This window comes from Leptodactylus fuscus, chromosome 1 (genome assembly GCF_031893055.1).
Source record: "Leptodactylus fuscus isolate aLepFus1 chromosome 1, aLepFus1.hap2, whole genome shotgun sequence".
NCBI lineage: Eukaryota > Metazoa > Chordata > Amphibia > Anura > Leptodactylidae > Leptodactylus > Leptodactylus fuscus.
In genome coordinates this window covers 93731560-93748336 of record NC_134265.1, presented here as the reverse complement: position 1 = coordinate 93748336, position 16777 = coordinate 93731560, and the positions used below count along the sequence as shown (strand labels likewise).

At 42.6% G+C, this 16777-nt stretch overlaps 1 protein-coding gene across 1 annotated transcript; it reads right to left on the bottom strand.

The window, feature by feature from the left end:
• Positions 1 to 715: 715 nt before the first annotated feature.
• B3GNT4 (UDP-GlcNAc:betaGal beta-1,3-N-acetylglucosaminyltransferase 4) lies at positions 716 to 16196 on the bottom strand. The gene is made up of 2 exons (XM_075273740.1): positions 16125 to 16196; positions 716 to 1855 (listed from the first exon to the last, which is right to left on the bottom strand). Exon 2 carries the CDS (start codon positions 1827 to 1829, stop codon positions 735 to 737), a length of 1095 nt encoding a protein of 364 aa, XP_075129841.1. The 5' UTR covers positions 1830 to 1855; positions 16125 to 16196; the 3' UTR covers positions 716 to 734.
• Between the last annotated feature and the right edge of the window lie 581 nt (positions 16197 to 16777).

Below are 16777 nucleotides of genomic sequence, written 5' to 3'. Positions count from 1 at the left end.
ACAAGGTCCAATGTGATTTCTTAAAGCGTTTTCTTTGAAGTAACATTGCAGCATCAATGATTAACCTGTGAGGCTCAAGTGCTATTGAAGAGAAAGAAACAAGTTAGATATTTGCTATAAGGGTCCATTCACACGGAGGAAAAACGGTGAGGAATTTGGTGTGGAATTTCAGCGCCGAAAAAAATGGGTTCCTTGAAGTCAATGGGAGGCTTTTTTTTTTTTTTTAGCGCTCAAATTCCTCACCATTTTCCTCCGTGTGAATGGACCCTTACTCTGCGGTGCATCACTGTGGTAACCACAGTATTGCAGTATTTGAGCTCAGTCATGTTGAAGTATATGAGGCTAAGCTACTGTACTATACACAGCAGCATGGATTACAAGTACTACAGAGACAGCCTTTCCTCTTAGGAGTCTGATAACCTCTCCCTTTCTGCAAAGGTTGGATCCCCAGCAAAACAATGCTTAAGACAGATCACATTTATAGAAATGGTAAACCCCTTTAATTTCTTAAAGTGCTATATCCTCTGGAACCACAGTGAAGACTGGTTAACTAGAGATAAATTACAATTGGTGCCCCCCATCTGGATCTGAAACACCTTCAAGAATCCTTTTTTTTTTTTTCATCTTCAAGCAAAGCACTTCAGGTAGGAATATTTGCAAAATTATACAATTGTGGATGTGTCTTTTGCATTTTTTTTTAACAAGAGAATCGTCAAAATATAAATGTTCATGTTTCATAAAGACTTTTTTAACTGTGCACAGTGCATCTCTTCATCGCTCACTAGAGTCCACATGATCCACATTTCTGTAGGATTTAACTTGTGAACAACCATTAGCCCTTTATACAAACACGGATCGAATGGATTGACAGGTTTCCGAATACCAAATGTTTTGAAACCTGCATGAAACTGTGGAGTCACGTTCATCTTTTCAAGGCACATGCCAACAAAAACATCATCAATAGGAAAGAGCTCGATGGCTTCAGCTGTGCTTCGAAGACGTTGGGTAGTCCTTCTGGACATTAAGTAGCCTCCTCCTCCAGCATATAAAGGATAGTGACTCTCATTGTACATTTCATGTGGAATGAAGTATTTGACTTTAGTGTTTCTAATAGGAATCGCTTTACTAATAACATCCCCGGCAAAAAGATCAAGTTCTGGATCCATCTCTTTGAGGAACTCTACAATATTGTTCGTGTTAATAAATACATCATCATCACCTTTCAGAACAAAGCTGGCCTGTGAGCATTCTTCAGTGAACCATCTCAAGAAATGAAGCTCCTTTAGAGTGAGATTAAAAAAGTTGTCTATAAAATTCCACTGGATGATATCATTAAACTCCTTGTGTTCATAGGATAAGAGTTGGTCCAGTGACTGAGCTGGGACAGTGGCCTCAGTCTTGCCCAGCAGAAACACCAACTTGATCTTCTTCCCCTCAATTTCTTGCCTTTTTCCCCAGGTATTTCTTATAGCGATCCTCCTATCTATATTAATAGGAAGAGACTTTATGGCCAATATTAAAAAGGTATCTTTTTCACATTCTTTAGGCATGATAAGAGTTGAAAAATTCCTACAGTGTTTGTACATCAAGAATAAGCGGTGCAGTTCAGGAAATGTGGAGGAAACATTGAGAGCAGATTCATTGGGATAACACTGGGTGACCTTTTTGGAAGGAGGAGCCCAGAAGACATAGTCCTGTTTTTCTGGATCTGCTTTTCTAAGGACAACAGGGTCAACACCTGTTCTAGAATCTTTGTAAAAGTAGATAAAAAGCCCAAACGCTGACAAAAACAAAGTATAGAGCACAAAACTTCGCTGTCGTCGAACCATCTCTGTGCAGAGATTCAAGTATTTACCTGGAAAATGAACAAAATGTCAATAAGAAATGAGGCAAAATAAATTTATAGAAACGTGCAAAATTAAAAATTATATGGGGCACATTTATTAAGCTACTTGCGCCTTTTTGAGGTCTCTCTCTGTGAAACACTTCATTTATGAAACCTTTGCACTTTTTTTTCATGCTGAAATGCTTCTCTCGCCACTTTTGCGCTTTGGTGAGAAAAAGGGTGTGGCCTAAATGGTGATCCTTTTACGCTGTATTTATAACTTGCACCTTTTTAAGCCAGAATGCACCTCAGCTTTGAGAAACGCCCAATAGAATCGAAAATTTCAATATGTTGTCAACCATGAACTTGGGTGACAATTTGCATTTAAAGAAGGACATCATTTAATTATATACCCTAAGCAATAAAAGGAAAAAACGTAATCTAATATATTAATGACCTTTCAGATCTTCACAAGTAGTGCAAAAACAATATGGAGGACACATATAAGGCGACAGCTAAACTCTAGCGTTACATTTATTAGGCATTAACAAAACAAAACAACAAACAGCACGCACTGTATGAGTCAACATGCAGACAATATGGATGATTGGGGTTTTCTGTCCGTAAAGCAAAGTTTCATACTAATGACTGATCCACTGCATAGCGACGGTTCCAGTAAGCTGTAGCGCTCCTTCTATTACCTGAAGGCTGATAGAAAAGATAGGGACCGGGAGTGAGATGCTCAAATACTGATGACCTAAAAACAGACGTTTTTAACATTTGTGGTGAATAAAGTCTAAGAGTAAGTTTACATGGAGGGAAACGAAGAGGAAATCCTCATTTTCTACAGTTTTTTGGCCACTGGTTACACAAGATGGGATGCCAATGAAGAACAAAAGCATTCAGTTGCGGCTTTCCGCTGCTGACTAAGCCCAGATGAATTGCCTAGTCAGCAGGGAGTCTCAAGCAGCAGAAATCATGGCTTTTCAGTGTCCTTCTGTGATCTCTGCCTCCCATTTAAAAATCTGGGCGGAATCTGAAGCCGATTCAGGTATGGAATCCACTACGCAAATCTGCAGCAAATTCCTCCCAAGTGAACTAACCCTAAAGCCTCATGCACATGGGTGCATTCTGATCTATAATACAGACCTTTAGGCCGGGTTCACACAGGGTTTTTGGACCAGAACCTGAGGCAGAGGCCGCCTCAGGTTCTGGACCAAAAAATGGGTAGCCGCGTCAATGCTGGTGCACTGCACAGGCATCCAGTCACACACTCTGCTCCGGATTCGGCCCAATGAATGGGCCTAGTTGGGAGGTGGGAGTGTCTTCAGGCTGAATTGCGAGACGGAAGAAACGGCTCCCGGAAAAAAGAACTGACCAAATCAATCAATGGGAGCCGTCTTTTCGGTCAGGATTTTGAGGCGGATATGGCAAAATATACTTGGCAAGATCTGTTTAGATGGAGAGCCAAAATGAATTTTAGGTGTCTCTCTGCCCAGGAATGGCTATGGAGAGCCAAAGGCCATACCCCTATAACATTTTCTGAGAGAGGATTGCTCCCCAACCTGATATGTGTGCATCTGTAGTAATTTGAATTACTGGAGAGGGGTTTCAAGGTATTCCCTGTTGTAGAGTTGAGGTCTGCTTCCACCATTGAAGGGAGGCTTTCACATTGTGAGACTTAGAGTCCTGCTTGTCTAATGACAGCTGATTTTTGTCCCAATTTCATAGCACCATGGATTCGAGATTTCTTGAATGAGCTTGAGTCTATGGTACTGCCTGGACAAAAAGGGTCTTTGATCCCAGTACTGACATTGCTTCTCTTATAGATACTCTTGTCTTCCCCTGAAAGACCATAACTTTGGATATTAGAGCCACTATCTTGTCTGATGGAAGAAAAGATGTTTGCAGATAGGAATAGAGCAGGATACCCAGAAATATTTTGCAATACCTTAGGGCTATTTTGGATTTCTCCTAATTTATGATCCATCCTATATTTTCACAGTCTGACGCCATCTGTGATTTTGTAGAAGAGAATAAGACCAAGCTACCAGTAAGAGGTCATCTGGATAACCATCATATTTTGTTTGCTTAGGAGGGATACTAATTCTACCATCACCTTTGCAAATATCCTTGGGCAGATTATATTCTAAAGGGGAGGGCCTGAAACTGGAAATGGGAGAGTTTCCCCACCTTCCTATGCTGGACTGCAAATCTTAAAAATTGTTGGTAGAGGGGATGAATAGGGATGTGGTAGTATGCATCTTCAAGATTGACGGTGGCCATGAAATGATCCTACCCTACCAGGGAAATTGTGGATTTTATTGATTCCATCTTGAATCTTCAATATATATTTGTTTCATGGTTTTAAGTTAATAATTATTTATGTCCCACTTGATTATTTTTTTTTTCTTTTTTACCATAAACAGATGGTAATAATGACCTTCCTCTATCTCTAAAGGGAAAACAGGACAAATAATTTCTATGTGCAGTAGTTTATGGACACCATCAGGCAGAGCCAGGAGAAGAGTAGGAGATGGCATAGAAGTTATCACTACTCTTTTGGGGAATATGCCCCTAATAGGGACAGGAAAATTACTGTGTGCTTTTCCTGTCCCTGTTGTGGATGGAGATACAACCTCCTGTGGTGCTGGCATGGAAGGCATTTGAGAAAAATGTATTTTGCACTTTGAGTTTTTCATTTTGTTTTGCCATTTTCCATTGTGGAAATTAAGTTGTTTATTACTGCATATTTTTTTTTCCAAATCACCCCATATATGTCAACAGGGGAAATAAAAAAAATCCCACAGCATTTTCATAGCTAAAATTAACATGCTACACTTTTCAGATATCCTCACTTCTGCATTTTTTTTCTTCTGCAATGTGTGGGTAAGGTGTGAAATTAAATCTTAATTTGCTGGGACTGTGAAATGCAGGTTTTTTGGGGTTTTTTACACCAGTTTTCATTATGGACAAAAATGCCATTTCCTCAAAACGTGGCTTTTGCCAAACAATGTTTTTTTTTTAGCATTAAAATCTAGTGCAGCTTTACAGAGTTTTCCCAGCCAATTTAAAAAAATAAAATTATATATATATATATATATATATATATATATATATATATATATATATATATATATATATATATATATATCATACTGACCTGTCCCGTTTCTCGGCGGTCCTCCCAGTGCAGTCCGATCCTTCTGCTACAGCATCTTCTCATAGTGAAACTTCACACTGGCTGCTCACAGATCCCTTCTGCTGATATTACCAATTGGCCTCAGTGGTCATGTGTTCGCTTAGACCAATCAGCGGGACTTCCACCACACGGTAACACTGGAAAGAGAGGACCAGACCGCACTGCGAGCCATCGGAGCATTCGCCAAAGGAAAGTAGGATTCCCCCACACACACACTTCCCCAGCCTATTTAAACAATAAAGTCAATGGCCATTTTTGCCTGGATGACCCCTTTAAGCTACTCCAAAATACTCTTGTTGGACCCATCATAAGGCAACTAAGGCCTCATATGTACATACCTCTTGCCCTAACGCCTGTTTCTCATTGTATGTTCTAAACTGCAAAAGGACAATGAAGTTTAGGGAATACTAATAACTAGTTTTAAGTTTGTTTGTTTTTTTGTTTGCTATCCATTTAAAAACTAAGTGTGTGTGTGTGTGTGTGTGTGTGTGTGTGTGTGTGTGTGTGTGTGTGTGTATATATATATATATTTTTTTTTTTTTTTTTTTTCAGTCTATGTGCAAATAAATAAATAAATAAAGAGAGGTTGGCTAAACCAGTCTTTATCAATGCTATTACTATTTTTATTGGCATGTATATTACAGCATAAAGTGCAACTGAGAATGCTTTTACTACACTTTGGAAACAAGGATAAACATGACACCCAAACAACGCCATATAGAATATAAATATACAGGATATGTACGTGTCATCTTTTAGTTTGACCTTGAGTCTATATTCTTATATAAACTTCCTATAAACTATATTCTTATTTGCCATTTCTTCATACATTTTTAACAGTTTCTTACATGAATAAATAAATGGGTCTAAAGCATAACTATAGTTTTAGGATGGACTAAAACATGCAATTATTTATTTAAAAAATTAGATATAGAAATGCTAAAGATTTTATCAATATGCATATTGATCAGATCAGTAAAGACAGTATATAGGCGAAGTGTAAAGACTCAATATGGGAAAGCTGGTTACATCGCTTTATTATACTGGTAATGAAACATGTAGACATGAAAACAACCCCTTACCCAGCCCCTACTCTCCCATGGATAGATGGAATTGATCAGTAAATAATGCCATATTTATTGGTGTCCTAGTGGATTTTCAGTTTGCCTAGGGCACTTGTCATATATCTGTCTTCAGACTCCATTCTGTAGATCTGAAGAGAGTAACAAGTTGTTGTATTTCCTGTTATGACAGGAAAGTACAAATAACCGTTTTCCACATGAAACAAATGAAAGGCACTAGAAAAAAACTTCTGTTTCCAACCTGTCCATTTGTAGAAAATGTGGCATTTGTTGAATCACAGTAGTGAGTATAGTCGACTAGAGCCTGTGCAGATGATAATAATAGCATGACCTAGTCCAAAGGGGAAACTATAAGCCCCGCTGGGACTGCATGGAACAGCACAACCTGTGGCTCTAGAGGAAAACCAAGATAACATATCTGAGTAATAGGCTGGCACATCTCTGCCCAAAATGGTGGCTAGGCACACCCATAAACTGGGATAAAGAAGCACTTGAGTAAATGACATGTAGGACACCCCAACAATTGATTTGGGATGTGAAGGAATATTAAAGCTGTAAATGGCATTAAGCATAAGCTTAAAAGAAATACGACAGGAAATGCTGAGAGGCTAAAGATGGACCTTAGAAAGATATTAGAAAGATTGAAATCCCATTTTTGAGCACAGCATCCCCCAAACATTAGGTACGTCAATTCTGGCACCTGTAAAAAGTTGTGTACTGATGTGAACCCTCTAAGCTCTCCACAAGGGCAGAGTTTTCAGTGCTGGGAGTAAACTCAGGAGGAGTCCATGTGGTTAGGAACTTGGACATACGATGCAGCGGCTTGAAAGGTCCCCTGACCACTTTCTATGGAGTTAGAGTATCTATAAAGAATGGTGAGTGGGTTATAAATCCAAGAAGCTTTAAATATGTAGTGAGGAAGAGTGCAGGTGGGGAGGTGGGGCACGTGGGGTCAAGTCAGCTGGAACTAACTTATTATTAGAATAATGGTCTTTTCCTTGCAACCAGTCAAGGCAATGACATGAAAGGGGTGGCTATTCCCAACTGGATACAGTGCACCGGCATCCAATCGCGGCATTCCACTCCGGATTAGGCCCAAATGAATGGGCCTAGTCGGGAGGGAGTGTTACGAGGCAGACGTCAGCGGCTGAATCAGCCGTAGAATCCGCCTGAAGAAAGGGCATGTGGCTTCTTTGGTCTGTTCCCGCTCGCGGAAAAAGGAAATGACTGGTTGAATTGATTTCAATGGGAGGCGGTTTTTTGAGCTGGCTTCTAATATGGATTCAAAATCTGGCCCAAAAAACCCTGTGTGACCCCAGCCTTAGTGTTCTCACAGTGAAAAAAATCACACACTGCCCTTTTTGCACCAATTATGTACCACTTGCCCACAAGGCGTGTGGAGCACAAAAATGACAGTGTGGGGCACAGACAACACTGCCTGTCAAATGTATCCTAGAAATATTTATCCTAGGTTTACACAAAAAAAAAATTTGCAGGTGGAATTTGCCTTCCCCTTTTATTTCAATGAACAGCAGAATTTTTTTTTTCCTCTAGTTGATTTTTCACTGTGTCACAATTTTTGACAGTTTTTGCCTCCCGTTTGTTACAATGGGTGGAGGATTCAGTCTCAAAATCCACAGGCAAAACTTTGTGAAGGTTAGAGTCTCTTAATAATTGTATAATTAATAATTCTAGCCATAAAGTGTTATTCCCATCTCGACAAATCACAGTTACATAATACATGAGGTAGGATGAAGACACAGAGGTCCATGAAGTCCAATCCTACTATTTTACTTTGTTTTGTTTTTTTTGAGCCAAGCTAGGCGTGGTTAAAAAATAAATGGGAAATATAAGTGAAGGACTTATACATCTCGCTTCTGCTCAATAAAATACAGCCTTTGGCTGAAGGAAAAAAACAAACAAACTGCTTTTCTGCAAAGTGGGACTGAAAAATTTTGCAGAAAAGACCATGTCACAAACACTGTTTTTTCAACCAGTGTTTCTCACAGAAACTCCGCAGAGCTGTCCTCTGTGTACTTTCTGATCCTATGATACCTATACGGAAAACACCAGCGTTTCCATTGATATATTTGACTTGCTCCAATTTACAAAAAACACAGCAGTTTCTGAATTTGCAGCAAAAAAGCTCACCCCTGGAAGAAGCTTTTCGAAACGTACGTTGGGGTTCACCAGGGCCCTACATCTTGATATGGGTTTGCATACCTCATATGTACCATGTAATTAGAAGTGTGGTTATGTTGACTTTAGGTCTCTTAGGAGTGTTACTCTGGTTAACATTGTTTTGATATAGCTTATCTTATTATATATAATGTTCTTCACTTGGACAATACCACTTGTTATGGCTTTATATGCTATGCTATATGCATTATATTTTTCGGTGTGGCCTGCTAGGGGAGCAGTATATCAACCAGGGACAGAAAGACTTGACAGGCTGATCAGAAGGGCCAGCTCTGTCCTGGGGAGCCCCTTGGACTCAGTACAGGTGGTGGGTGACAGAAGGACACTGTCCGTGGAGAGCTCCATGCGGGAGAACAAATCCCACCCCATGTATGAGACCTTGATGGTACTTGGCAGCACTGTAAGTGACCATCTGCTTTCCCCAAGTGTGAGAAGGAACGCTATCGCAAGTCCTTCCTTCCAACTGCGATCAGGCTGTATAATCTACATCAGACCAAGCGAAGAGAGAGAGCTAAATGATCCTGAAGTCTTCTTTCTTTTTCTTCCTTAGCTGCTACGGATGCCTAGTATTTTTCTCAGTTTATGTGTGTCGCCTACTGTTTATTATCCTGTACCTGTATTACCATGCTGTTGTAACACTGAAATTTCCCCAGAATGGAATTATTAAAGGATCACCTTATCTTATACTAGGGAGCCTTATTTGAATATAGCTACTCAGCAATCTATTATATACACATGGGTACATTTTGATGGATATTATATCCTCAGTACACGTTTTCTTTGGTGTTCATTAAACATAAATTCTTTTACAGGATTGTGGATGCATTACTAATAAAGGCCTGGTTGGTGTAATTGCATTGTCTTGTGGCATTTTAAATTTACTAATAAAATATATTTTTATATTTTTTCCAAGTTGTGTTCATATTTTGAGTACTTCCTGGTAGTGTTTGTGTCTTGTGTTGTGGCTAAGTTTACACTGTCTAGTCATCAGTAAATGTGAGCCACAAATTGTGGGCCTACAAAAACAATATACAGTGCCTTGTGAAAGTATTTGGCCCCCTTGAACTTTTCAACCTTTTGCCACATTTCAGGCTTCAAACATATCAAATTTTAATTTTGGGGGGAAGAAGCAACAACAAGTGGGACACAATTGTGAAGTGGACCGAAATTTATTGGATATATTAAACTTTTTTCTCAAATAATAAACTGAAAAGTGGGGTGTGCAATATTATTCGGCCCCCTTGCGTTAATACTTTATAGCGCCAAATTTTGCTGCGATTATAGCTGCAAGTCACTTGGGGTTTGTCTCTATCAGTTTTGCACATCGAGAGACTGAAATTCTTGCCCATTCTTCCTTGGAAAACAGCTCGAGCTCAGTGAACAGCGGTTTTCAGCTCTTTCCACAGATTCTCGATTGGATTCAGGTTTGGACTTTGACTTGGCCTTCTAACACCTGGATACATTTATTTGTGAACCATTACATCGTAGAGTTTGCTTCATGTTTTGCTTCATTGTCTTGTTGGAAGATAAATCTGCGTCCCAGTCTCAGGTCTTTTGCAGACTACAATGGGTTTTCTTCCATTATGGTCCTGTATTTGTCTCCATCCATCTTCCCATCAATTTTAACCATCTTCCCTGTCCCTGCTGAAGAAAAGCAGGCCCATACCATGATGCTGCCACCACCATGTTTGACAAGCTGTGTTACTTTTACGCCAAACATATCGTTTTACATTGTGGCCAAAAAGTTTGATTTTGTTTTTATCTGACCAGAGCACCTTCTTCCACATGTTTGGTGTCTCCCATGTAGCTTGTGGCAAACTTTAAACAAGACATTTTATGGATATCTTTGAGAAATGGCTTTCTTCCCACGCTTCCATAAAGGCCAGATTTGTGCAGTGTACGACTGATTGTTGTCCTATGGACAGACTCTCCCACCTCAGCTGTAGATCTCTGTAGTTCATCCAGAGTGATCATGGGCCTCTTGGCTGCATCTCTGATCAGTCTTCTCCTTGTTTGAGATGAAAGTTTAGACGGAGGGTCCAGTCTTTGTAGATTTGCAGTGGTCTGATACTTCTTCCATTTCAATATGTTTGCTTGCACAGTGCTCCTTGGGATGTTTAACGCTTGGGAGATCTTTTTGTATCCAAATCCGGCTTTAAACTTCTCCACAACAGTATCTCGGACCTGCCTGGTGTGTTCCTTGGTCTTCATGATGCTCTCTGCGCAAAATAGTCAGAAATCGCTGATTTGCGACTCAGATAGTTGCAAGTGTCATTTTTCACCCGTCTTATCCCTCTTACAAGAATGGGCGAGACCAAGGACTGCAGCACATTAATAATGATTTATGCCATAAAAGTGGCATAAATGATGGCAAAATCTACAGAAGCTATGGAATTGGCATTGATTAGCACCTCCACGCAAGGGCCATAATGTAAGGCCACTCAGGACCAATATGTTGCATGGAAGGGCCACACAGAGCCATTATGTTGCATGGAGGGGCCACACAGAGCCATTATGCTGCATGGAGGGGCCATACAGGGCCACAATACTGACCACTGTGGCACGGTGAGTTTTTATCTTCTATGTGGGAGTCAGTATATTACACCTGGGGCACTGAAGTGTGGGGGCCATTATACGAAGTGTTGGGGCACTGAGGGGGGGCCATTATACTACACATGGGGCACTGAGGAAGCCTTTACATAGGTGTTGTGAGCCACTAAACTAGAGGAAGGACATATGATCTATACATGTTCTATATGTTCAATATGTATGTTCTATATGTTCAATACAGATTTTGCAGTCAAAATCAACAGTGGGTTAAAATAAAACAACAAAAGGCTGGGTTCATGCAGTTTTAACTGCAATAATGACTAGAACGCAGAATGTATGTACTTGGTCTGTCCATGTCTGCTTGTAACCTGAGTGTTTGAATATCAACATAGAAAATGAGGTTCAATGTGTATAATTGTAAAGTGCACCCGCCATTTTCCCCTTGGCACACAGCCTAGCTGAGGCTGTGCCTCATTTATTGAGGAGGTGTGCACTTGGTCATATATGAGGAACACCATCAGTTAGCTCTGCGACTATAAAGACTGGCGTTACTATTGCCAGTCTTAATAAGTCTGCCCCCTTAAGTGTAACTTTTTATCTTTCTATGCTAAGAAACATTCATACAGCCATGGAAGAGGTCCAAGTATACAGTGAAAGAGTCACTGACAGGACTGACCCTATGCCTGTTTCAAAGCATAGAATAAGCAAGAATATAAATAAATCAATAAATGACATCTCTTAGGGCTAGTTCACATGGAGTTAAATGAAGTCCACGTGCACACATTCCGTCGCAGATGCTGATGCAGTGCACTGGCATTCCGCGATGTATTGTGCCCAAATGAATGGGCTGGAGCCTCGCACCGCGGCAAGATAGGGCAGCTCACTTCTTTTTTTCCGCTACTAGCTAGTGGAAAAAAGAAGTGAGCGGCTCCCACTGAAGTCAATGGGAGCCCTTTTTTGGCAGTGGATTTTGAGGTTGATTCCACGTCAAAATCCGCTGCCAACTTCCCCAGTGTGAACTAGCACTTAAGTGCCAGAAACAGGGAGTGGCGGACAGCTCCAGAGCTGTAACTCTCCTTACAGTATTATACAACAGTCCCTGACCCTGGCTTTTTTTTCCCCTTCAGAAAATCCCTTTAGGCTAAGGCCCCACGTAGCAAGCTACAGTCAAAAAGCAGTGTAAGTAAATTGGCTCCCTTTTCCATATCTTTTGGAACTGCTTGTACATTGCTCCTTTCTGGCATGCCAACATCAATGGATATATTTGTTGCAATATCAGGGTTTCTGCCCTTTTGGCTCTCCTTCTGCTTGGTATTCACAAGGTCTCCTCTACATCCCGTACAATTACTTGCCATTTCCTTCATGCCACCCGGCTACTAATCACTCGCCACTGGAAATCCACTCACATCCCATTCCTTGCTGAACTACTATCTATTGTTTCTACTAATTGCATACAAGAACACATGATTGTTTGCCAGAAAGGCAAGCTCAAGGACTTCTATCTCAATTGGGCTTCATGGCTGCCTCATAATCCAATCCCTGGTTCCTAACTAAATGTATTCTACTTTCCTGGGCTTACTCCATTCATTCATTCTCTCTACTTATGTTGCCACACATATTTCTACCAACACCTGTGTTAATTAACCCTTTGCAGGTTGGTCCTTCCCTTTTCCCTCATCCCTTTATCTCTTTTCTTTTTCATGTTGTACCCAATGTGTTATTTCTGCTATGTCATAGCGGCGTTCTGTGGAACTCTTTCTTCTACTTTTGTAGGTTTATAAAACTATTGTACGGTTTCTCGTTTTAATGTTTATACCATACTTGTTTGTATGTCTTTTTCTTTATGAAAATTTAATAAAAATTTTGAAAAAACAAAAGCAGTGCAGGAAAAACTCAGGTGGAAAGACATTGCAGTTTTTCCAAAAGAAAGTCTGCAGAGTTTTCCTATGTGGACTTTCTGCTTCAATTATACCTATACAGAAAATACATAGGTATTTTCCGTAGGTATAATTGATACGCCAAGATTTCAAAAAACATGGTGGTTTTGGAAATTGCAGCATTTCCACTGCACGCATTTTTCTGACAAATAGCTAAAATCCCATCCACTTTGCGCTGACTGTTAAACACTAGAGATGAGCGAGTACTGTTCGGATCAGCCGATCCGAACAGCACGCTCGCATAGAAATGAATGGACGTAGCCGGCACGCGGGGGGTTAAGCGGCCGGCCGCCGTCAAAGCGGAAGTACCAGGTGCTTCCGTTCATTTCTATGGAGCGTGCTGTTCGGATCGGCTGATCCGAACAGTACTCGCTCATCTCTATTAAACACGGCAGTTTTTACCGCAGCGTTTACGCCACGTGGGGCCCCAATCTAAGTATAATGCCCTACATTGCAGAAACGCAACATTTCTTGTTGCAGATTTTGCTGCGTTTTTTTGAGCCAAAGTCAGGAATGGCTTGGGAAAAAAAAATATATAAGAGGAATCACTTCGACGTTTCTCTTCTGTTATTATTAATTATTTATAGAGTACCATTAATTCCATGGTGTATTACATTATTATGTTAATTCCATGGTGCTGTACATTTGAGGGTTCATGTACAACAACAACAACAGTGACCAACTGGCACAGTGGGATAAAGGGCCCTACACCCAAGCTCAGCGCTTTTAAGAGAAAGTTCACAGAGTTTTCCTCTGCAGACTTTCTCTTAACATTAGATCTACGGGAAAGCCGCCAGCGTTTCCGTAGATATAATTGACATGCTGCAATTTGCAAAGCCATCTTAAATTCCTCTTCAAATTATACCGGTTGACCCCCTGAACGGAAACCTAATCTGCTTAAAAAAAAAGCAGTTACCCGCAGAAGCCTGTGGAACCCATAGGCTGTAATGGGGTCCACCCAGTTTCCGCCCAAAAATGACAAAAAAATTTTGGTGAGAAAAGCGCTCCGTATTTTTCAAGTGGAATGGGAACCGGGATCCCTCAGCGGAGAGCAGGCTCAGGTGTGAACCCAGCCTTAGTGGAACTTGTCTGTTTTTTCTTATCATTTTTCAACTACTGAGAAGCCTATGGTTAGAAAGCAATAGAAAACGCCACAAGCCAAAATGCAGTGCAATAAAAAAAAAGGGGCGATAATAGTGGAGGAAGTGGGTGGGTGCAAGGATTCCATGCAACAGGGATAAGGTAATAAATGTCTATCCAGCAGGTAGGGTACACCTGTAAGGATAGACGGTGAGGGGTACATAGCTCTAGCCATTTCTGTAAAGGATGGGGGGGGGGGGGTACATAGCTCTAGCCATTTCTGTAAAGGATGGGGGGGGGGTACATAGCTCTAGCCATTTCTGTAAAGGATGGGGGGGGGGTACATAGCTCTAGCCATTTCTGTAAAGGATGGGGGGGGGGTACATAGCTCTAGCCATTTCTGTAAAGGATGGGGGGGGTACATAGCTCTAGCCATTTCTGTAAAGGATGGGGGGGGGTACATAGCTCTAGCCATTTCTGTAAAGGATTGGGGGGGGGGTACATAGCTCTAGCCATTTCTGTAAAGGATGGGGGGGGGGGGTACATAGCTCTAGCCATTTCTGTAAAGGATGGGGGGGGGGGGGTACATAGCTCTAGCCATTTCTGTAAAGGATGCGGGGGTGGGTACATAGCTCTAGCCATTTCTGTAAAGGATTGGGGGGGGGGTACATAGCTCTAGCCATTTCTGTAAAGGATGGGGGGGGGGGTACATAGCTCTAGCCATTTCTGTAAAGGATGGGGGGGGTACATAGCTCTAGCCATTTCTGTAAAGGATGGGGGGGGGGTACATAGCTCTAGCCATTTCTATAAAGGATGGGGGGGGTACATAGCTCTAGCCATTTCTGTAAAGGATGGGGGGGGTACATAGCTCTAGCCATTTCTGTAAAGGATGGGGGGGGGTACATAGCTCTAGCCATTTCTGTAAAGGATGGGGGGGGGTACATAGATCTAGCCATTTCTGTAAAGGATGGGGGGGGGTACATAGCTCTAGCCATTTCTGTAAAGGATGGGGGGGTACATAGCTCTAGCCATTTCTGTAAAGGATGGGGGGGGGTACATAGCTCTAGCCATTTCTGTAAAGGATGGGGGGGTACATAGCTCTAGCCATTTCTGTAAAGGATGGGGGGGGTACATAGCTCTAGCCATCTCTGTAAAGGATGGGGGGGTGGGTACATAGCTCTAGCCATTTCTGTAAAGGATGGGGGGGGGGGTACATAGCTCTAGCCATTTCTGTAAAGGATGGGGGGGGGGGTACATAGCTCTAGCCATTTCTGTAAAGGATGGGGGGGTACATAGCTCTAGCCATTTCTGTAAAGGATGGGGGGGGGGGGTACATAGCTCTAGCCATTTCTGTAAAGGATGGGGGGGGGGTACATAGCTCTAGCCATTTCTGTAAAGGATGGGGGGGGGTACATAGCTCTAGCCATTTCTGTAAAGGATGGGGGGGGTACATAGCTCTAGCCATTTCTGTAAAGGATGGGGGGGGGGGTACATAGCTCTAGCCATTTCAGTAAAGGATGGGGGGGGGGGTACATAGCTCTAGCCATTTCTGTAAAGGATGGGGGGGGGTACATAGCTCTAGCCATTTCTGTAAAGGATGGGGGGGGTACATAGCTCTAGCCATTTCTGTAAAGGATGGGGGGGGTACATAGCTCTAGCCATTTCTGTAAAGGATTGGGGGGGGGGGGTACATAGCTCTAGCCATTTCTGTAAAGGATGGGGGGGGGGGGTACATAGCTCTAGCCATTTCAGTAAAGGATGGGGGGGGGTACATAGCTCTAGCCATTTCTGTAAAGGATGGGGGGGGGGTACATAGCTCTAGCCATTTCTGTAAAGGATGGGGGGGGGTACATAGCTCTAGCCATTTCTGTAAAGGATGGGGGGGGGTACATAGCTCTAGCCATTTCTGTAAAGGATTGGGGGGGGGGGGGGGGTACATAGCTCCAGCCATTTCTGTAATGCCGGTAACAATGTTACCAGCAGGGTAACAGGGTGGTCACCAACTTTCCTTGGCTCCTGAATGAGAGAACAGGTTTGCAGGTCTGACGACAAGCCTGAGTGATATATATATAGGGGCCATATTGGGAAAAATACAAATATTAAAAGTGAGACTAAAATTGCCTATACAATTATTGGGAGATGTATGGATACCTCCACAATGAGCGATGTGCAGCCAGCCGGTCACATTGCAGCAGTCAGTGAGCCCTGCACAGTAGCCGCCACATACATAATGACAGACATGACGTTACCTGGTCTAGTGAGCGGCTGTCAGCCCCGGCATGAGAGTGCACAGCCCGGGCAGGCCGCCAGCTGCAGCTGCTCTCCGTCCTATGTGCGGGGCTGCTGACCAGTCAGACCTCAGTGAGCCAGGCGGAGCCCGTCGTCCCAGTAACGCAGTTCCCAGAGCGCTGCTTGTTAGATGAGGCGGCTTTCCGTGTCTCCCGTGCGGCTCCTCCGCATGTTCCTTACCTTGTGTGTTCGGCAATGGAGAAAGTTCCCAGGAGGGGCTCAGTTCTTAGACAGCAGTTACCGAGGAGATACCTGACAGAGGACGCCGTGTAATCCTGTGTGCTATTAGCGCTCGCATTAACCCCTCACTCCCCGGCGGCAGGCTGTGAGGTAACCTCCGTGCAGAGAGCTGTGTGTGAGCCTGAAGCCGCTTCTTTATACTGATAATAGGACTTGAATAAATAGCGGCTCCTAGCAACCCCCAGCCCGCCCGGGACTACAGAGGCCGCACAAAGCAGCTGCGCTTTCTTTGTGAGGATGAGCTGCCTGTCCTGCATGCTAAGAGGGGTGGAGGGCGAGCGGCTAGCTGAGGGGGCGACCACCTGTCACCGAGCGCCATTGTGGGCTGCTACACTAAAAGCACTAAGTGGCTAGTGACTCGGCTGTCTTCCTC